The following is a 23156-nucleotide window of genomic DNA, read 5'->3' as shown; positions in this document are numbered from 1 at the left end:
ACGCATAATTTCAGAAACATAGACTTTTAAATGTTTTATTCTGGAAATTTATATTATTTCACTTCAAGAATACAACTCAGGAATGGAAACAGCTCTCAATTTGGTGAAATCATTTTAGTGGTGGAGGGTATAGAATATTCCTTAAATAGGGAGTATTAGTTACAAAAGTCCATATACTCAACTTTCCTTGAAGGCTACTGTGATTTTTTTTTCCCCCACTGCGGTATTTTTAATGCTCACCATCAACTGGGAGATTGTTCAGTAGTTCTTTGCCTTTATCCTCTGTGAGCTTTATCCCCATATTTTCCAGAAAATTTTCCAGGTTCCTAGTATCAACCTTCTCACCTTTAAAAAGTAAAACATAGCAATCATTGAAAATTTGAAGAATGATGGTTCTGTATTACCAAAAATGCTTGTATGGCATTTGTTGATTAAACAATGAAGTAAACCTGGCAAGAATGCCAGCTATTGCTAAGACATAATCTTAGTGCTTTTAGGGTAAAAGAATGATGCTGAAAGTTAGGCTGGGAGTCAGTAGATGCAAACATTCACTAGTAAAGAGGTAGAGTGAGAGAATGCATCAATAAAGAAAACTCTGCTGTTAAAATATAATTTTGTGCAAACATTAAAATCTTGGTTTTGCAGAGTCTTCTTAATCACATATCTTGGAACTATACAGGGCTTTTTTTTTTTTTTTTTTTCAGAGAGAGAGGGTTTAATTACAAGGCAGCCAAGTGAGGAAAACGGGAGACCAAGTCTTAAATCCACCTCCCAGAAAATAGGGACTCAGGGGTATTTATGGGGAAGGAGTCAAGGTGGTCTGAAATGATTGGAGGTGAGGAGAGATGAGGTAATTGATGATCTGCGCAAGCATAGTCAGGCTCCGTGCCTCTTCGTAGGACACACGTTCACAGAATGGCGCCATGAGCATGCCCTATACAGGGCTTTTCTCCAGGGGCTTCTTTCTTAACCCAGCGTGGCTCTCTGTCATGCCTGAGGGATTTGGGGGCTTGCTTTCCTCTTTTCCTGGCAGCTACTACCACCCAGTATACTTTTTGGGCTTCTGTAAAGGTGGTTAGGAAGTTAGATGCAGTCTTCCAAGCTTGCCTCTTTTTTGTGCTAGGAAAACTAGCACATAGAGATTTTTTATTAGGGCTTTAATGTAAAGTGCTAGAGTGAGACAGACAGGGGATCACTAAACTATCACAAACATGGGAAAGACACAAAACTAACAAGTTTATTTGGTGACGGACTTGGTTTTAGTTCCTGGTTATGAGGGTGGACATCACCACTTATCATTGCTCCCTGCAACCATTTCCCAATCTGTTTGGAGGATGGCTATATGAACCTTTCCTTCACGAAGGCTCTTCTCTCTAGCTTGAAGATGCAGTTTAGCAACAAAAACAACAAAATGGTAATCATGTGAGGTGAAGGATGTGTTAATTATCCTTATTGTGGTAAACATTTTGCAACATATATGTGTATTAAATCATCACATTGTTTACTTTAAACTTATACAACGTTATATATCAATTATATCTCAACAAAGCTGGGAAAAAAAGATGCAGTTTAGGTAGACAATTTGGATGTCCTAGTCATTTCCAATTCTGGCAAAAGAAAACTCTTTTGTTTAGTCCTCTGGAACCACATTGCAGTGCTTCCCTTGGGAGGAGACTATCTGAGGAGTTAGCCGGTCTTCTGCACAAGTGCCTCGGAGGAAATGCGCACAAGGGTTGTTTTCCCCAAGCTGCTTCAGACCTCTTCAGTGAAGCCTTGGACTATTGGGAGCTTCTAATACCCGCCTGTAACCAGCCAAGGGAATAACTCTTCAGGCCCAACAGAGCAACTTCCTAGCCTGCTAACTTGATCAGGCTTTTTTTTTTTTTTTAGGAAGATCAGCCCTGAGCTAACATCCAATGCCAATCCTCCTCTTTTTGCTGAGGAAGATTTCCCTGGGCTAATATCTGTGCCCATCTTCCTCTACTTTATATGGGACGCTGCCACAGCACGACTCGACAAGCGGTGTGTCGGTGCGCGCCCGGGATCCGAACCTGCGAACCGCGGGCTGCCGAAGTGGAGTGCACACACTTAACCGCTGTGCCACCGGGCAGGCCCCTTGATCAGGCTTTTAATAGACATGGACCTTCTGCCTCAAGGTTATCAGTCTAACCATATCTTTTATCTGTATCATTCCCATTCTTCAAAATGTAAGCTGCTTACAAATTTCTGTCCTCTCTAATCTATTCTGTGTTTTACCACTCTGATTTTTCTTTCCATCGCTAGCTTTCTTTTCAACTCTTCCCACAGTGTCCTCTTGGACTCATATTTCATTAAATATGAATTTCTCTATATCTTCAGTCTTTTTACAGATTGTTGAACTGTGTCTCTTTCCAATAGACTTTTCTATTATTATTTTTTTTGAGAGAGAAAACTGCTCATATTTCTGTATTCTGTTTGCCTTAGGGCTTGGCATTCTCCTAGATCCCAATTGCTGCTTTCCAACCATACTCAAACCTCTCTTCTTTTGAGATTTAAGAAATTTGGCTCTCTTTTTACTGTCACGTACTAACTTCTTGGTCGCTTCAGGAGCTTGTCCCATTGCTCACAGTCTTCCTCGTACCCAAGTTCCTGGCATCATTACAGGGAATTCCAGTCTTTATATGGACAACTTATTCAACAACCTGGCCTCCAAATTTCTTGACCTCCTTATCCTCAATGACTAGCTCCTAGATTCCATACTAGTTAGCTATCATGGACACATCCTGGATTTTATCAACACGTGGAAATGCTTTACCTCTAAAATCTTAAATTCTAACAGGCCTAACAGGGCCCAACAGGAAGAATCTCATCTTCTTCCACTTCTTTTACTTCCTTACTCCTACGACACCCATTATAGTCTCTATAGAGACTTTCATTCTCCACCCCCTCATTTTCCCCCAAGTTCATAATTTCCATCATAACTTCACTTCCTTCCCTACCCACGCTACTTAACCACTCTCTTGACTACACCTTTAACGTCTTTATTCTTTCATTCTTTTGGCACATCAGCTTTAAGAATCTCATAATTTGGTTCAACTGAAGAATATCATAATTACATGAAAAGTTGCCATTACTTATTCATGATGTCTTACCTTGGTTAGACTTTTGGTGCTTCTCAGCAATGCTTTCATATATTCCTCATCAACTCTAGTTCCTATTCTCTATCAAAGTTATCTGAAATCATCAATACTTTCCTTGAAGACTCCTACCCCACCACTGTGCCCTTTCTTTTAGTAGATAATTATGTTTTCTACTTTACAGAGAAAATGGAAACTTTTAGGTAAACTCCTCTGAATTTTACTCCCACATCTATCCAGATTGTCTATATCTGTATCCTTCCTGACTGAAGGTCTGCTTGTGTCAGAAAAAGAGGTGGCCTCAGATTCTTACTCATATATTCAACTGCCTAGGGTTCAATTTCCCTTAGATGTCACACAGGAACCCAAAACTCAATATGAACAAAATGGAAACTATATCTTTATTTCTAAATTTGTTTTACTGAATTCCTTATTTTGGTGAATGTCACTATCACCCACCCAACTGCCCAACTCAGAAACTGAGAAGTCATCCTTCATTCCTTTTGCTCTATCTCCATACTTGATCAGTAACCAAATCCTATAGATGCTGTATCTGTAACATCTCCTATATATGTCCCTTCCTTTCAAGTCTCATAGATAATGGTTTGGTTCTGCCCTTTATTGTCTTTTGCCTGTACAGTTACAATTTGCTTCCTAACTGTTCTCCCTGACTCTATTCTTGCACATACACCTCCACCCATCCTTTATACCACTGCTGGAGTAATCTTTTTTTTTTTTTTTTTTTAATTTTTTTTATTTATTTATTTATTTTTCCCCTAAAGCCCCAGGCAATAGTTGTATGTCATAGTTGCACATTCTTCTAGTTGCTGTATGAGGGACGCGGCCTCAGCATGGCCGGAGAAGCAGTGCGTCTGTGCACGCCCGGGATCCGAACCCGGGCCGCCTGCCTCGGAGCGCACGCACTTAACCGCTAAGCCACGGGGCCGGCCCTGGAGTAATCTTTTTAATTTGCAAATTTAATCACATAGTCCCCTTGGAATGACTCCCCACTCTGCACAGAATGATATTCATACTCCTTTATTTGGTATTCAAGGCCCTCCATGATTTGTCTCCTATATTAGTTTCCTGTTGTTGCTGTAACAAATTACCGAAAACTTGGTGGCTTAAAACAATACAGATTTTGGGGCCAGCCTGGTGGTGCAGCGGTTAAGTGCGTGCGCTCTACTTCGGTTGGTGGTTTGCAGGTTTGGATCCCTGGCGCACACTGACGCACTGCTTGTGAAGCCATGCTGAGGCGGCATCCCATATAAAGTAGAGGAAGATGGGCATGGATGTTAGCTCAGGGCCAATCTTCCTCAGCAAAAAGAGGAGGATTGGCATCGGATGTTAGCTCAGGGCTGGTCTTCCTCACAAAAAACAAACAAACAGATTTTTTTCTCTTAGAGTTCTGGAGGTCAGAAGTCCAAAATCAGTTTCCCTGGGTTAAAGTCAAGGTGTCAGCAAGGCTGTTTCCTTCAGGATGCTCTAGGGGAGAATCTACTTCCTTGCCTTTTCCACTTCTAGAGGCTAATTATATTCTTTGGTTCATTCCCCTTCTTCCATCTTCAAAGCCAGCAGTGTACCATCTTGCTTCCATTGTCACATTGCCTTCTACATTTTCTGTCATCAAATCTCACTTTGCTTCCCTCTTCTAAGGACACCTGTGATTACATTTAGGGCCCAAATGGATAATCACCCCATCTTAAGATCCTTAATCACATCTCCAAAGTCCCTTTTGCCATATAAGGTAACAGTAACAAGTTCTGGGGATGAGGACCTGGATATCTTTGGGAACCAATACTTATCCTACCACATCCTGTTCTTTACTTTTAAGTTTATTCCTTGCCAAATTCCTGACAGCACTTTATGCTCCAGCTATGCCAATGTTTCTGTAGTTCCTTAAAGCACCATACTATTTATCATCTTGGTGCCTTTTATTCCTCTTTCACGAATGCCCATCCTACTCTGTCTGGCAAAACTGACTCACCTTTCAAGGATCAGCTCATATGTTGCCCATTCTATGAAAGAATTTCCCAGTCTCTCTTCCTCAGGTACAATGACCAGTCTGTCCCTTCTTAGTTTGTATAGGTTTTTAACATAACACCTATAACATTTTATTGCATTTATTTATATGTCTTTTTCTTACCCCAACTACATAAGCTCCTGGAAGGTTGGTTTTTGTAGATCCATACTTGGGATATAGTAGACGCTCAATAATGAGTTAATAAAAATCTAACCTACCTGTAAAAAGATTTCCTTTATCCATTACCACAGTCATTTTAACCTTCCCCTCATCTATAAGAGAATATAGAATTTTATGCATAAAAACAATAATAGGGAGAAATAGAAGAAAGATATAAAAGTCATACACTGAAGTCAAACACCAAATTTTTATAATCTGCTCTAGAATTTTATCCTATTTTCATTCCAAATGGAAAATGTGGAAAGACAAAGCTCTCATTTTAAAAAGGATACTTAACTTCACACTTCTAACATCACTTTTTATTCTACTAAGATAAACTCCATATAGTAGAGTGCTAGGCTGACAGTTTAAAAGTAGCCTTCTCTACTTTCAGATCTGGAAGAATTCTGTGTTATTGATTATAAAGTTGACAAGCATCGTAAAAAGGGCAAATGCTCCAATACCAAAGATTTGACTTGGAGCACTAATAATGCCTATTTCTGTACTCAATCCACAGGTAACATTTAGCTGTGTTCTTCCACTACCCACAGTCAGTATCAAAAAAAGAGCTTCGATCAACCTAATTGAACTTTAATATAAAAATTTTGTGTTTCTTTAATCTTTATTTTGTATTTTCCTCTTTTTTTTTAATTTTTTTTTTTTTTTTGTGAGGAAGATCAGCCTTGAGCTAACATCTGATGCTGATCCTCCTCTTTTTGCCGAGGAAGATTGGCCCTGGGCTAACATCTGTGCCCATCTTCCTCTACTTTACCTGGGACACTGCTACAGCACGGTTTGACAAGCAGTGCATTGATGCGTGCCCGGGATCTGAACCCCGTGCCGCTGCAGCAGAGCGCGCACACTTAACCACTACGCCACTGGGCTGGCCTCGTGTATTTTCCTCTTAAATGGGGTATTTAGAGGGAACAGCTTGATAGATGGTCAGTGCCTCAGAGATAGATGTCTTATCCATTCTCATGTATTTCAGTTAGTCCCAAAGAAGACTTATGAATAGCCTGAAATAGGTCTCTAATGCTATTTCCTGTGGGCTCATTGACCTGAAAAGTAGTACTCGGGGATATAGTTGATACTTCCACAACCAAAATCACTGTTGTGGCATTCCAGTAAAGTTTCAAGATACCTGGAAAATGGGATAACAAAAAATATCTATATCCTTTTGTAGACAGATCAAAAATATTGGGAAATTATATATTTCCAGTAATAAAGAAAAAATTACCCTGTGGAAAATTTACTTTCTTCTAGCCAGGGCAAAGGCATAAGTAAGTGGCATTGTGTTGAGATGAATGTATATTTGTTGTTATTATTACTAGTAATAAAAGCTAATATTAAATGCCTACTATGTGTTAAGCCCTATGCTAGGAACTTAGAACATTTATGAAAGGTAGCTATTTTCTTTTTAACGAAAGGAACTAAGACTCAGAGGGGTTAATTTGACCTATCTGGCACAGTCAGGAATTTTCAGAGCTGAGATTCCAATCTGTGTCTCTCTTATTCCAAATTCCAAATTCTTTCCACAGTGCCATATAATCAGTAGAACTTGTGGGATGAATGCCAGGTTTTTGCCGTTTTTCCCAAGAGAGTTGTTATCTTGGAAACTTTGCCTAGTGGACACTTGTAGGCCTCATGCTAACGTATGCTAGGTGTGATTGATACATAAAGGCAAATTACTTTGGGAATTATTGCTCCTCTCCATCTTGAACTTGTTGTTTCTGGTAGTTCAGAATATACTTTAGGTAAATTTTTTCTGTCTTTCTTTTAATACTATTTTCTTCCTTATTCTATTTGCTTACTTTCAAACTTGCCTTATCAAATATTCCCTCCATTGTATTTATTTTTTTGCTTCTCCTTTTGTTCTGCTAAAAATATTATCAGTGCTCTGGCACATGCTAAGCTTTGCTAAATCTGTGTACTGCTAACTTCCTGGGTAAAGATAAATAAGATGAATTATTAGATCATTCATTTCCAACCATCTTTATACACATTTCTAGTTGAATGTACTGTAAGTATCTCAGACTCAATATGTCTAAAACTAAAACTATTTTCTTGACATTGTAACCTGAACCTCTTCTTGAATTCTCAAATAGGCTTATGATATGATTGACTTAGCTACCAAGAGATCTCTGTCTTCTTAAAATTTTTCTTCTTTTTCTTTTTTTTTAAAGATTTTATTTTATTTATTTTTTCCCCCCAAAGCCCCAGCAGACAGTTGCATGTCACAGCTGCACATCCTTCCAGTTGCTGTATGTGGGACGCAGCCTCAGCATGGCCGGAGAAACAGTGCGTCGGTGCGCGTCCGGGATCCGAACCCGGGCCGCCAGCAGCGGAGCGCGCGCACTTAACCTCCAAGCCACGGGGCCGGCCCATTTTTCTTCTTTTTCATAACTGACATGCAATCAGTCACCAAGCCCTATTAATTTTAATTCTAGAATCTTTCCCAAATCAGTCTCTTATCTGTCATTAAGTTCACTTTCCTTTCCCGGGCCCTCGTCATCGCCCTTGTTGGACCATAGCAATATCTTTTAAATTGAAGTCTTTGCTTCCAATAATGCCTTCTACAGTGCCATCAGTATTGACTTCCATAAGAGAAATACTCTAGGTATAACATTGCCTATAGGATGAAGGCTAAAATTGAAGGGAGAAATAGACAATTCAAGTATAATAGTTGAAGACTTCAATATCCCACTCTCAATAATGGATAGAAAACAGAAAATCACTAGGATAAAGAAGACTCAAACAATATTATCAACCATTGAACATTCTTCAGGATAGACCGTATGCTAGGCCATATAACAAGTCTCATTCAGTTTAAAAGGACTGAAATCATAGAAAGTATGTTCTCTGACCACAGTGGAATTAATTGAAAATCAACAGCAGAAGGAAATTTGGGAAATCCACAAATATTTGGAAATTAAAAAACACATTTCTAAGTAACACAAGTATCAAAGAGGAAATCACATGAGAAAGTAGAAAGTATTTCTAACTGAATGAAAATGAAAACACAACATATCAAAGTTTTTGGAAAGCAGCTAAAGCAGTACTTAGAGGAAAATTTATAGTTGTAAACACCTATATTAGAAAAGAAGAAAAATCTCAAATTAATAATCTAAACTTTCATTTTAAGAATCTAGAAAAAGAAGAGCAAAATAAACCCAACGTAAGCTGAAAGAAGGAAATAATAGAAGTTAGAACTGAAGTCAATAAAATGGAAAGGAGAAAATCAGTAGGAAAAATTGATGTTGGTTCTTTGAAAAGATCAACAAAATTGACAAAACTTTAGCTAGACCAACCAAATAAAAAGAGAAAAGACACAGATCAAAATCAGGAGGGAGGATATCACTACTGACTCTACAGAAATTAAAAGGATTATGAAGGAATACTATGAACAATTTCATGTCAATAAATTAGAAAACCTAGATGAAATAGACAAATTCCTAGAAAGGCAGAAATTACTGAAACTAACTCAAGAGGATGAAGGCTAAACTCCATAGTCTGGTTTAAGGTCCTTCCAGTCTTGGCAGCCTACCTTTCCAGCTTTGTTTCCTGCCACTTTATAACATGAAGCACACATTCTAGCCACAAGGAAATACTTGCTGTTCTCCTAACATTCGTGCTTTTGCATATTTTATGTTTTTGTATGCATTGCTTTCCTTATCTGGAATGCCTTTTTCACTGGAGAATTTCTGCACATCTTCTGATAAGTCTTTCTCTGATCCCCTCCTAGCAAACTTAGCTCTTCTCTCCTTTAGGATCTTACTGAATACATTTTTAGTATTATAGCACAACCACATAGTATTATGATGACCTGTCAGCATGTATAACTGCTTACTAGACTGTGAACTCCTAGAGGACAGAGAACTTATGGTCTTCATTTTTATATTACTAATAGCTTATGTATGGTAGGCACTTAATAAAGTCCACTGTATGAATTGATGAATTCTTGAGGACTGGGCCTTTATATCTTTGATTTTTAATGTTTCTGTACAACTCTAAGTATACTCTCAGCAATTCTCATATATGAACCCAAAATTTCACTGTAGGAGCAGCTCACCATCAATGGATAGGTTGTTTAGCAGGTCTCGGAACTCTTCTTTTTCAAGCTCAAAGCCCATATTTTCCATGAAGGGTTCTAGCTTACTAACATTAAGCTCCACTCCTTAGGAAAAAAGAGTATGGGAATGAGAAAAACAAACAATAATGACAAAGTGATAAATCCTAGGCGTGTCCACGCTTTAATTCTAGGGTGAACAATCAAAGGAACAGTAAAGTTGTTTAAGTGAAAAGAGCTATCAGAGGAATCAAGAATAGAACCTGCTCCTCATTTTTGTCCAGAGAGTTTGACTACAGCTCTCATGAGACATTTATATGGAAAAAACTAAAGAATTAGGCAAGTCTGGTGAATTCTGGTAAGAAACTGCCTTTCTAATTCTATTTGGAAAATATGAAATGTAATGATAGAGACAAAAATAATTTCTTCAAAGGTAGTTACGTTCAAAGTAGTAAATGATGAGACAAAAGCAATAAATAAACAGGTTAGATTGACAAATTTGACATCACTAAAAATAAATACAGTTTTTAAAAAGTGAAAAACATAAGGAGTCTCAATTTTACCTGATTTCTCACTTACCTTTGAGAGACCTTATGCCATCCAGCAACTTATGCTTATATATCTTTCCAGCAGCTGTAAGATAAGGCACAACACAGTAATTGATAGGGAGACCTGCCGAAATAATTCAAAATCCAGCATTTTCAGAAAGAACAATTCTTATATTTTACTCAAATTTTTTCTATTTATATCCCAACTAAGAGTTAGGCCAATGGAGGGAAGCTCTTAAGATAGTAAATCTACCCACTTTTTTTTTTTTGAAAATTGAAACAATTATTAGTGGTACCTGGCCATACCTTTCTCATATCTCTCTTTCTTTTCATCTGATTTCTCCTTTTCTACCCCTCTGCTTAAGATCACACATATTAATGTTCTCAAGGATAACAAGAGATATAGTAGGACTTATCAGTGAAGAGACTGCTGATTCCTGAGCTAAAAAACTTAATGACTGTGACAGGATGTCTTTGAATGTCAATATTAAGCATTTCTATATATTTTTCACATGACATCAAATGGATATTGTTTTAGATATTTTCATTGATAAGCCCATGAAAATGAACTCTTCTCCAAGGTAATCCCTTAGTGAGATGTCATCTGTTACCATCACAGGCTACATATTTTACAGAAATTCAAATATTGATTTCTATTCTCATATAGATGGTGAACTAGCATGGATTTCTAGCTCCCTCCCCAGAAATCAACCCTAAAGAAACTGAAGTCCGAGTGGAAACTTGGATTTTAGGAACTAAGTGAAAAGCCACAGCAAAACCCTTGGGAAATGGACAAATGTACTGGTGTGAATGTGTGTTTACAGCCTGGAGTGGAAGACTTACAAGAGGTGACAGTTAAAGGACCAATTGGGGAAACATTAAAAAAAATTTTTGCCCTTGTTCTTCTGTACCATGACTCTGAGGTTATCATTGCCTATTCCTTTCATTACAGATAGCAGCAACAAAAGCCTAGACCACTGGTGCAGGTATCTGGAAGGTAATATCAGGGCAGCACATAAGCCCTGCAAGAGTGAGGACCTAATGTAAACAGGGGTATTTTTTCCTCCACCTCTCTTCTCAACCTTTAGGGCTGGTGGATTGCAATCTAGACAGACTGCCCTCTTCCAATTCTACTACTCTCTGAGTTTAAAGGTGAAACTCTGACCAGAAGTGCTGCCTGGAACAGTGTCAACTCAGGAAAATGATCAACAGTGCCTGGGTCTCTCTGCCCTGGGGCTCATCCCCTCCCTTCTCCTTAAACCCAACAGGCTGGTGTAGACTGGAGCCTGACCTTAGGCCCTTACCTAAAGCACATTTCCAAACACAGTAATGATACCCCAAGAGAACAAGGGCTCACAGAACCAAAGTAACTAGTCACCTGAGGAGTACAACTACTTCAAAAGAAGACAAACTGAATAACATATACCATTTGAATCAGAATTATTGGAATAATAAGACCAGGAATTTAAAATAAGCGTGATAAATATGCTTAAAGAGAGAAGATATTAGCAAAATGTAATAAGAACAAGAAAGTACAAAAGGAATCATTGGAAATATTAGGTATAAAAAATTAGGTATAAAAAAATTTAAATAAAGAAACACAGTAGATGACATAGAGTACAATAGAAACAGCTGAAAAATTAATTAGTGGGCTGTCTGATCAGATTAAGGAACTCTCTCAGAGGGCAGCAGAAAAGAATAAAAAGGTAGAAAATGGAAAATTACAAGATATGAGGATAGAAGTTAGAGTGCTAATCTCTGGGTGGCAGGAGTTCCAGCAGGAGAGAAAATAAAAATGGCAAAGAGAAACTATTTGAAGAAATAATGAATTAAAATTTCCAGGATTAAAGAAAGATGAAAGACATTATATTAAAAGGGCTTCTATAGATTCAACTAGAAGAGATAAGGAAAATTCCCAACCTAGACACATTATGTTAATTTTTAAAATATCAAATAAAAACATAAAATTCTAAAATCCTTCAGAGAGAAAAGTAGTTCATCTATAAAGGAAGAAAAACCAGATTGACACCAGATTTCTCAACAATAATTCTAGATGCTGAAATGCAATGGAGTAATATTATTTGAAATATTAAAAGAACTTTGAACTTACATACAAATTGTTATTTAAGCATGAGGGCATAATAAAAATATTCTCAGGGATTCAAGGTTTAAGATTCACCACACAGGTTCATACTGAAAATACTTTTTTTAAAGAAAGTACCCAATATGTAGAGCAAATCTAGGAGATGTTATAAGAGGTATGGAAAGAAAAAATGATCACATATCTTGGTAAAGTTTATTGCTGATTTAAAAAAAGTCAAGAGAAAAAAGAGAAAGTATATTATCCATAATAACCCAGACTTAAATCTTAGATAAATACCAACATAATTGGGGTAGGAGGCAAGGTAAGTTGAGAAATGGGACATGAGAGTGTGCTAAAATTCTTGTCTTATTTGGGGGAAGATATAGATTGATAAGTTTAAGAAATCCATAGGGTAAATGGCCATGAATATAGGTCTTAAGGACAACCACTATAATTATTCAACCAGCAGAGGAAAACTCAATGAATCTAATGGTAAGTATAAAGGCAGAAAAAAGTAATGAAGAATACTGTAAATGGAAACTGTGAAATCGGATAGCAGAACTATGTGCTATGTAACAGTAATTATGATAATTATAAATGAGTTTAACTCAACAACTACAAAATGTAAGATCTCAGATTATATTACAAAACAAAATCAAACAAAATGTTGTCTAGAAGAGACACTTAGAACAAAAAGACAGAGAGGGGCTGGCCCTGTGGCTGAGTGGTTCAAGTTCCACGTGCTCTGCTTCAGGGGCCCAGGTTTGCGGGTTTGGATCCCATGCATGGACCTACACCGCTCACCAGCCATGCTGTGGCAGCGTCCCACATACAAAACAGAGGAAGACTGGCACAGATGTTAGCTCAGGGCTAATCTTCCTCAAGCAAAAAAAGAGGAAGATTGGCAAAAGATGTTAGGGCAGGGCGAATCTTCCTCAGCAAAACAAAAGACAGAGACAGGTTGAAAACAAAAGCATGGATATGAACCAAAAGAAAGCTGGGGTAGCAATCTTATTACCTGACAAAAGAAGATTTAAAGCAAAATATATCATAAGGGACAAAGATGGATGTTATATATCTGAAAGAGGATCAATAGAACAAAAGATATTTTCACTATAAATATGTATGCACCTAACAATATGGCCTCAAAATATGAATATATAGAGCAGCAACTGACAAGTGCAAGGAGAAATAGGTATATCATAATTATAATTGGATATTTTTAACACCCCAAGTTAGAAACTGATATATCGAGCCAACAAAAAAGAAATATTGGAGACTTGAACAAGACAATGTTTAAGCATGCTTACCAACAGAATGTACATCTTTTTTTGAGCACGCATAGAACACCTCAAAAAACAGACCACATTTTAGGTCATAAAGGTAGCTTAAAAAAATTCCCAAAGGGTCAATATTACATAGAATGTATTCTCTGACCCCAACATAATAAAATTAGAATTTAAAAATTAAAGAATTGCTACACATCAGACATATTCAAGAGGATAAGCTTGTCCACCTTCCACTCAGCCCATGAAAAAAACTCAGCACCCTTGCCTCATAAAACCTTGGAAATACAAGCAACTTCCAACAAGGCTTTCTCTCTTTGCTCTGTCATAGCTGATGATCCAACTCAACTTCTCCTGTTTAGACTTTCAAGTGAGAATCAATCACTAGTCTTTGATATTATCCAACAGACTTCCTTCTGCAAAAGGTGAGGATTTTGCTCTTTTACCTGCCCTTCCCCGTAATACCTTTGTCCTCTCTTATCTTCTCACTGTGGTTATATCACACTTTTTTTGGGGTTAAATTGTGATTAAGTGCTTATTATTATGACTATATAAATTTTATAACTGAGCATCAGAGTGGATACTTCCCATTATATAGTAGATTATAATTAAATTTCCTTTTCTATTCAAGTTTTTGTCTTAGAGTTAACAATTGCCTTATTTTTTCATCTTTCTTAGTATTCAATGTGTCTATGTAGTTAATTAATCTCCAACTTTCAAACAGACCTGAAAAATCTCCTCTCGATATGTTAAAAAACATTAGATATTCTATTAGTCTCTAACCTCTCACTTGTTTTTTCTTGGAGACTTCCCTCCTAGAACACTGTATTCTCTTGCTCTCACCTGGAACAATTTCTCTGTAGTCTTTTTTTTTTTTTTTTTGTGAGGAAGATCAGCCCTGAGCTAACATCCATGCTAATCCTCCTCTTTTTTTGCTGAGGAAGACTGGCTCTGAGCTAACATCTATTGCCAATCCTCCTCCTTTTTTTCCCCCAAAGCCCCAGTAGATAGTTGTATGTCATAGTTGCACATCCTTCTAGTTGCTGTATGTGGGATGCGGCCTCAGCATGGCCGGAGACGCGGTGCATCAGTGCGCGCCCGGGATCCGAACCCGGGCCGCCAGTAGCGGAGGGCGTGCACTTAACCACTAAGCCACGGGGCTGGCCCTCTCTGTAGTCTTAATGCAGAGCTGTTATCCTGAGGTTTTTCTTTAGCATTTCTCTGGAAATTCTCTTAATTTCACTCGTACATGGGATTTCTTGTTTTCTTAGATTTGGTGTTTTCCTCTTTTTTGGTTTAAACTTTTGTTTTGGAATATCACATACTATGGGAGTTTCTTCAAATTACCATCTGGGGACACTTGCTTTCAGCCTGAGAATTTCTTTTAGTATTTTTTGTAAGGTAGGGCAGCTAGCAACAAATTCTGTCCATTTTTACTTATCTGGGAATGTCTTTATTTTGCCTTCATTTCTAACATACAGTTTTGCTGAATATAGGATTCTTGGTTGACAGTTTTTTCTTTGAGCACTTTGAATATATTATCATACTGCCTTCTGACTTTCGTTCTTTCTGTTGAGAAGGCAGCTGTTAATCTTATTGGGGTTCCCTTGTAAGCGATGCATTGTTTTTCTCTTGCTGCTTTCAAGATTTTCTCTGTTTTTGTCTTTCAGCATTTTTACTATGATGTGTCTATTTCTGGCTATCTTTGTATTTATCCTACTTGGAGTTCATTGAGCATCCTGGATGGGTAGGTTATTGTTTTTCAATAAATTTAGGAAATTTTCCACCATTATTTCTTTGAATATTTTTTCTGCTCCTTTCTCTCCTCTCCTTTTAATACTCCCATTATGTGTATGTTGGTATGCTTAATGGTGTCCCACATGTCTCTGAGGCTTTGTTCTTTTTTTCTTCATTCTTTTTTCTGTTTTTCATCTTGCATAATCTCTGTCAGTTTATTTTAGATTTCTCTAATTATTTCTCCTGCCAGGTCAAATATACTGTTGGGACCTTCTAGTGATTTTTTTAAACTTCAGTGATTATAGTTTTCAACTCCAGAATTTCCAATTGATTCTTTTTAATAATTTCTATCTCTTTATTGATATTTTCTATCTGATGCAATATTGTGATCATACCTTCCTTCATTTCTTTCAACATGGTTTTCCTTAATTCTGTAAACATATTTATAATGGCTACTTTGAAGTTTCTCTCAGTTAAGTTTGAATCTTGTCACTCTCACATGCAGTTTCTATTGCCTATCTCCCCCTGCTCTGGTGCATGGGTCATACTTTCCTGTTTCTTTGCATGCCTCATGATTTTTGTTGGAAATTGGACATTTTATATAATATATTGAAGCAATTCTGGGTACTGGTCATCCCCGTCTGGGTTTGTTATTATTATTTGCTTTTTTATTTGTTTAGTGATTGGCTGGATTATTGCATGAAGTCTGTCTCTCCTCCCCACTCTCCTCTCACCCCACCAATGTTAAGCCTCTGATGTCGCTCTTCAGGGCTGCACAGCTTTGGGTATGCCCCCAGTCACTCTGGGATGACAATGGTTTTGGTAGGGCCCTCTTCTTCCCTTTCCCTGACCACATCCAGCTGTTAACCTCCACTAATTGCTACCTGATTGCTCTATTGTTTTCAACAATGCCCTGGTGCATAAATTATTCCAATCAAATTCTGGCTCCTTTGAAGCAATAGTCTCTGAGGTCAGTATTTGATAATTGTTTTGACTTCAGGAGGGCCCCTCCAAGTTGTGTTATTCCTGGTTCTCCCCACAAAATAGCCAGCCTAGAGTCTAGACTGTATCTTCATTAAGTCCATGCATCTCCTCCCAGTTGCCTTTCACCACAACCTCCACTGCTCTTGAGTATGTCCTCAGGCTTGAATTTCTCAAGCTCTGTTGCAAACGAAGTCATTTCCTTTGGGAAGAGATTAGAAGCTATCTGTTTTACTGCCTGCCCCTCCCCCAAGGCAAAATCTCTGAGCTAGGGCCCTGGAGCTGGAGGTGGCAAGCTTCTCTCAGAGTGACACCTCTGCTCTAAGAGCTTAGTGCTTGGTGGAGGGGGGCATAAGCTGTCTGAAGTCCTCTCAGCTTGCCTCTCCTCTCACTGCCTCATGAGCTCAGGCAACTGGGGTCCCCGTATTCTCAGTGTGCCATGCTGAAGTTAAAGCCTCCATTCTATGAGTAGGGGCTATGTGGAAGAAGGGGGTCCTCACCTCTTGACTACACTTTTCCAGGACTTAGTTTCAATAATAGGTAGCCAGGGGAAGGTGAAAAACACTGAAGTTGTGCTCCTCCCAAAAAGAAAGCCCCTTGGTTGGGAGCTGGCGGAAAGGGAGCCCTGTGTTTTTGGCAGCACCAGTCTGGGAGTGAAGTCTCTGCCTCACTGAGCTGGGAGAGAGGAGAGAGAGGGAGACTGATTTTGGCTCAAGTACCACAGACTCTTGCCTTTCTTACAGTATTTTTTTTTTAATTTTATTTATTTATTTATTTCCCCCAAAGCCCCAGTAGATAGTTGTATGTCATAGCTGCACATCCTTCTAGTTGCTGTATGTGGGACGCGGCCTCAGCATGGCCGGAGAAGCAGTGTGTTGGTGCGTGCCCGGGATCCGAACCCGGGCCGCCAACAGCGGAGCGCACGCACTTAACTGCTAAGCCACAGGGCCGGCCCCTCTTACAGCATTTCTTAAGATTTTCTTGAATAGATGTTTCTTCATTTGCTGTTTGTCCTTAGATCCATTTCTAGAGGCTTTAAATGGTTGTTTAAAAAATAATCTTCACCAGTTTCACTGGCAAGTGGGTCAGTGGATCTCCTCATGCTGTCATGCCAGAAGTCAATTCTCCTCCAGTAGTTCTGCGCACCTCCCCCAGCTTTACTGAGATATAACTGACATACTGCATTCTGTAAGTTTAAGATGTACAATGTGATGATTTGATATATACATATTGTGAAATGACTGTCACAATAAGGTTAGTTAACACATCATTCACCTCATGTAATTACCACTTTTTGTTGTTGATATGGTGAGAAAATTTAGGATCTTCTTTTGTAGCAAATTTCAAGTATATGATACAGTATTGTTAACTGTAGTCATCATGTTGTACATTACATCCCCAGAACTTATTCCTCTTATAACTGGAAGTTTCTACCCTTTGACCAACATCTCCTCATTTCCCTCACCCCCAGCCCCTGGCAACCACCAACATACTCTCTGTTTCTGTGAGTTCAATGTTTTTAGATTTCACATATAAGTTAGATCATACAATATTTGTCGTTCTCTGACTTATTTCACTTAGCATCATGCCCTCAAGGTTCATCCATGTTGTTGCAAATGGCAGGATTTCCTTCTTTTTCATGGCTGAATAATATTCCATTGTATACATATATATCACATTTTTATCCATTCATCCACTGATGGACACTTGAGTAATTTCCATGTTTTGACTATTGTGAATAATGCTACAGTGAATATGGGGGTGCAGATATCTCTTTGAGATACTGATTTCATTTCCTTCGGATAAAGTGATTGCTAAATCATATGGTAGTTCTATTTTTAACTTTTTGAGGAACTTCCATACTACTTTCCATAGTGGCTGTACCAATTTACATTCCTACCAACAGTGTGCAAGGGTTCCCTTTCCTCCACATCCTCACCAGCATCTATCTTTTGTCATTTTGGTAATAGCCGTTCTAAGAGGTGTGAGGTGATATCTCATTGTGGTTTTGATTTGCATTCCCTTGGTGACTAGTGATGTCGAGCAACTTTTTATATATCTGTTGGCCATTTGTATGTCTTCTTTGGGTCTATTCAAGTACTTTGCTCACTTTATAATTGTGTTGATTTTTGCTGTTGAGTTGTATGAGTTCCTTATATATTTGGATATTAACCCTTTATCAGATATATGGTTTGCAAATATCTTCCCCCATTCTGTGGGTTCCCTTGTCATTTTGTTGATTGTTTCTTTTGCTGTGCAGAAGCCTTTTATTTTGATGTAGTCCCACTTATTTACTTTTGCTTTTGTTGCTTGTGCTTTTGGTGTCATAGCCAAAACTCATTGCCAAGACCAATGTCAGTGTTTTCCTCTAGTAGTGTTAGAGTTTCAAGTCTTACATTTTAGTCCTTAATCCATTTTGCGTTAATTTTTGTGAGTCATGTAAAATGAGGATCCAGTTTCATTCTTTTGCATGTGAATATCCAGTTTTCCCAAAACCATTTATTCAAATGACTGTCCTGTCTCAATTGAATATTCTTGTATCCCTTATCAAATATTAGTTGTCTGTATATGCATGGGTTTATTTCTAGGCTCTCAATTCTGTTCCATTGGTCTATGTGTGGGTTTTTATGCCAGTTCTATACTTTTTTGATTACTATAGCTTTGTAACATAGTTTGAAATCAGGAAGTGTGATGTCCCTGGCTTTGTTCTCTCTCAAGATTGCTTTGGCTATTCAAGATTGCTTCGTGGTTCCATACAGATTCTAGAATTGTTTTTTCTATTTCCATGTAAAATGCCACTGGAATTTTGATAGGATTGCATTGAATCTGTAGATGGCTTTGGGTAGTATGGACATTTTAACAATATTAACTCTTCTGATCCATGAACACAGAGTATCTTTCCGTTTATTTGTATCTTCTTCAATTTCTTTCATTAAAGTCTTATAGTTTTTGGTGTATAGATCTTTCACTTTCTTGGTTAAATTTATTTCTAGGTATTTTGTTTTTGATGCTATTGTAAATGGGATTGTTTTATTTCTTTTTCAGATGTCTCATTGTTAGTGTATAGAAATGCAACTGATTTTTGTATGTTGATTTTGCATCCTGAAACTTCACTGAATTCATTTATTAGTTCTAACAGTTTTTTGGTGGATTCTTTAAGGTTTTCTATATATAAGATCATGTTATCTTCACGAAGAGACAATTTAACTTCTTTTCTGATTTGAATGCATTTTATTTCTTTTTCTTGCCTAATTGCTCTGGCTAGGGCATCCAGTACTATGTTGAATAGGAGTGGTGAAAGTAGGCACTTTTGTCTTGTTCCTGATCTTAGAGAGAAAACTTTCAGTCTTTCACTGTTGAGTATAATGGTAGCTGAGGCCTTGTCATATATGGCCTTTATTATGTTGAAGTATGTTCCTTCTACATCCACTTTGTTGAGAGATTTTTTTTTTTTTTTGTGAGGGAGATCAGCCCTGAGCTAACATCTGATGCTGATCCTCCTCACTTTTTTTGCTGAGGAGGATTGGCCCTGAGCTAACATCTGTGCTTTTCTTCCTCTACTTTATATGGGATGCCGCCACAGCATGGCGTGACAAGCAGTGCATTGGTGCACGCCCAGGATCTGAACCTGTGAACCCCAAGCCGCCGCAGCTGAGCACGCGCACTTAACCGCTGGTGCCACCAGGCCAGCCCCAAGAGAGATTTTATCATGAAAGGATGTTGAATTTTTGTCAAATGCCTTTTCAGCATCTATTGAAATGATATATGATTTTTATCTTTCATTGTATTAATGTGGTGTATCATATTTATTGACTTATGTATGTTGATCCATTCTTGCATCCCAGGGATGAATCTCACTTGATCATGGTGTATGAACTTTTTAATGTGTTGCTGAATTTGGTTTGCTAGTATTTTGTTGAGAATTTTTCTTCTATATTGATCAAGAATTTGGCTTGTAGTTTTCTTTTCTTGTGTATCCTGTCTGGCTTTGGTATCAGGGTAATGCTGGCCTTCCAAAATGAGTTGGGAAGTGTTTCCTCCTCTTCAAGTTTTTTGGGAGTGTTTGAGAAGGATTTGCATTAACTTTTCTTTAAATTCTTTAAATTTTTGGTAGAATTCACCTGTGAAGCCATCTGTTCCTGGGATTTTATTTGTTGGAAAGTTTTTGATTACTGATTCAGTCTTGTTACTCATTATTGGTCTGTTCAGATTTTCTATTTCCTCATGATTCTGTCTTGATAGTTTGTACATTTATAGGAATGTATCTATTTCTTGGCCAATTTGTTGGCATCTAATTGTTCATAGTAGTCTCTTACGATCATTTGTATTTCTGTGATATCAGCTGAAATATTGAGACAAATGCTCAACAAATATTTTCATGTATAATTTATGAGTTTTTCTCTTTTTTCTTCGTAAGTTTAAAGATTTGTCAATTTTTTCCTCTTTTCACATAACCAACTCTTAGTTTCATTGATCTTTTCTATTATTTTTATATTCCCTATTTCATTTATTTTTGCTCTGATCTTTGTTATCACCTTCCTTCTGCTAACTTTAGGCTTAGTTCTTCTTTCTCTAGTTCCTTGAGGTGTAATGTTATTTTCTTTTTTCTTAATGTAGGCATTTATTTCTGTAACTTCCCCTTAGAACTGGCTTTTGCTGCATCTCATAAGTTTTGGTATGTTGTGTGTCCATTTTCATTTGTTTCAAGGTATTTTTTTATTTCTCTTTTGATTTCTTTTTTGACCCATTGGTTGTTCAGGAGTGTGTTGTTTAATTTCCACATATTTGTGAATTTTGAAGTTTCCTCTGTTATTGATTTCTGGTTTCATACCATTGTGGTCAGAAAAGATACTTGGTACGATTTCAACCTTTTAATTTGCTAAGACTTATTTTGTGACCTAACATATGACCCATCCTGGAGACTGTGCCATGTATGCTTGAGAAGAACGTGTATTTTGCTGTTGTTGTATAGAATGTTCTGCATATGTCTATTAGTTCCATTGGTATAATGTATAGCTCAAGTCCATTGTTTCCTTAGGTTTTCCAATTTTCTTTCCAGATGATCTATCCATTGTTGAAAGTGGGGTATTGAAGTCCCCTACTGTTATTGTATGTTTTCTGTTTCTCCCTTCAGATCTGTTAGAGTTTGCTTAATATTTTTAGGTGCTCCACTGTTGGGTGCAATACATTTACAATGTATAAGAGACAAATGACCTTTGTCTCTTATTACGGTTTTTGATTTAAAGTCTATTTTTTCTGATATAAATATAGCTACTTCTGCTCTCTTTAGGTTTCCACTTGCATGGAATACTTTTTCCACATTTTCACTTTGAGCCTATGTGTGTCCTTGAAGCTAAACTGAGCATCTTGTAGACAGCATAGAATTGGTTCTTGTTTTTTATCCATTCAGCCACTCTTGTCTTTTGATTGGAGAATTTAACCCATATACATTAAAGTAACTATTTGATAGGTCAGGACTTATTATTGCCATCTTGTTAATTGTTTTGTGGCTGTTTTGTAGTTCCTTTGTTCTTTTCTTCTCTTACTGTCTTCCTTTGTGAATTAATGATTTTCTGTAGTGGTAGACTTTGACTCCCATTTTTTTTATCTGTGTGTATCTCCTATAGGTTTTTGTTTTATGGTTATCCTGAGGCTTACCTGAGACATGTTTAGATATAAGAGTTTATTTTAAGCTGATAACAGCTTAGCTTTGATTGCATACAAAAACTACTCTTTTAATCCCCCCTCACATGTTATTTATTTATTTTTTTTAGCTATGAAAACATTTTTTTATTGATGTCTTAATAGTTTATAACACTGTGAAATTTTGGTTGTCCATTGTTGTTTGCCAATCACCATATACATGTCTCCCTTCACCCCTTGTGGCCACCCCTCAACCCACTTGCTCCTGGTAACTACTATACAGTTTTCTCTGTCTGTGTGTTGGTTTATATTCCACATATGAGTGAGATCATGTGGCGTTGGTCTTTCTCTCTTTGGCTTATTTCACTTAACATAATACCATCCAGGTCCATCCACGTTGTTGCAAATGGGACGATTTTATTTGTCTTTTTTTATGGCTGAGTAGTATTCCATTGTGTGTGTATATATATATATATCACATCTTCTTTATCCAATCATCAGTAAAGGGACATTTGTGTTGCTTCCACTTCTTGACTATAGTGAATAATGCTGCAATGAACATAGGGGTGCATAAGCCTCTTTGGATTGTTGATTTTAGGTTCGTTGGATAGATTCCTAGTAGTAGGATAGCTGGATCATAGGGGATCTCTATTTTTAATTTTTTGAGGAATCTCCATACTGTTTTCCATAGAGGCTGCACCAGTTTGCATCCCCACCAGCAGTGTATGAGGGTTCCTGTTTCTCCACATCCTCTCCAACATTTGTTGTTTTATGTCTTTGTGATTATAGCCATTCTAACAGGTGTGAGGTGATATCTTAGTGTTGTTTTGATTTGCATTTCCCTGATGATTATTGATGTTGAACATCTTTTCAAATACACCTATTGGCCATCTGTATACTTCTTTGGAGAAGTGTCTGTTCATTTCCTCTGCCCATTTTTTAATCAGGTTGTTTGTTTTTTTCTTGTTCAGTTGTGTGAATTCTTTATATATTATGGAGATTAACCCCTTGTCAGATATATGTTTTGCAAATATTTTCTCTCACCTGGTAGGTTGTCTATTCATTTTGATCCCGATTTCATTTGTCTTGTAGAGGTTGTTTAATCTGATGAAGTCCCACTTGCTTATTTTTTCTTTAGTTTCCCTACTCCGAGTAGACATGGCATCCGAAAAGATTCCTTTACAGCTAATGTCAAATAGTGTATTGCCTATATTTTCTTTTAGGAGTATTATAGTTTCAGGTCTCACCTTCAGGTCTTTGATCCATTTTGAGTTAATTTTTGTGAATGGTGATAGTAGATGGTCTACTTTCATTCTTTTGCCATGTGGCTGTCCAATTTTCCCAGTACAATTTATTGAAGAGACTTTCCTTTCTCCATTGTATGTTCTTAGCTCCTTTGTCAAAGGTTAGCTGTCCATAGATGTGTGGTTTTATTTCTGGGCTTTCAATTCTGTTCTATTGATCTGTGTGTGTGTTTTGTACCAGTACCACACTGTTTTGATTACTATTGCTTT

General features: G+C 37.5%; 1 protein-coding gene across 2 annotated transcripts in view; it reads right to left on the bottom strand.

Annotated features, from left to right (window-relative positions):
* The window catches only part of EFCAB3 (EF-hand calcium binding domain 3), a 152599-nt gene that overhangs the window by 94921 nt on the left and 34522 nt on the right, over positions 1 to 23156 (bottom strand). The window contains exons 13-15 of one of the 2 annotated variants that reach the window (XM_087441349.1): positions 9944 to 9997; positions 9368 to 9472; positions 241 to 345 (exon numbers count right to left, since the gene is read on the bottom strand). In XM_087441349.1, the coding sequence (XP_087297475.1) occupies positions 241 to 345; positions 9368 to 9472; positions 9944 to 9997 (264 nt within the window). Of the gene's footprint in view, positions 1 to 240; positions 346 to 9367; positions 9473 to 9943; positions 9998 to 23156 lie in introns of those variants that run through there. The other variant, XM_087441346.1, reaches the window with a different exon arrangement.

The sequence above is a fragment of the Ceratotherium simum genome, chromosome 16 (genome assembly GCF_057802395.1).
Source record: "Ceratotherium simum simum isolate JZ-2026a chromosome 16, ASM5780239v1, whole genome shotgun sequence".
Lineage (NCBI taxonomy): Eukaryota > Metazoa > Chordata > Mammalia > Perissodactyla > Rhinocerotidae > Ceratotherium > Ceratotherium simum.
This window is presented reverse-complemented; position numbering and strand designations above follow the sequence as displayed.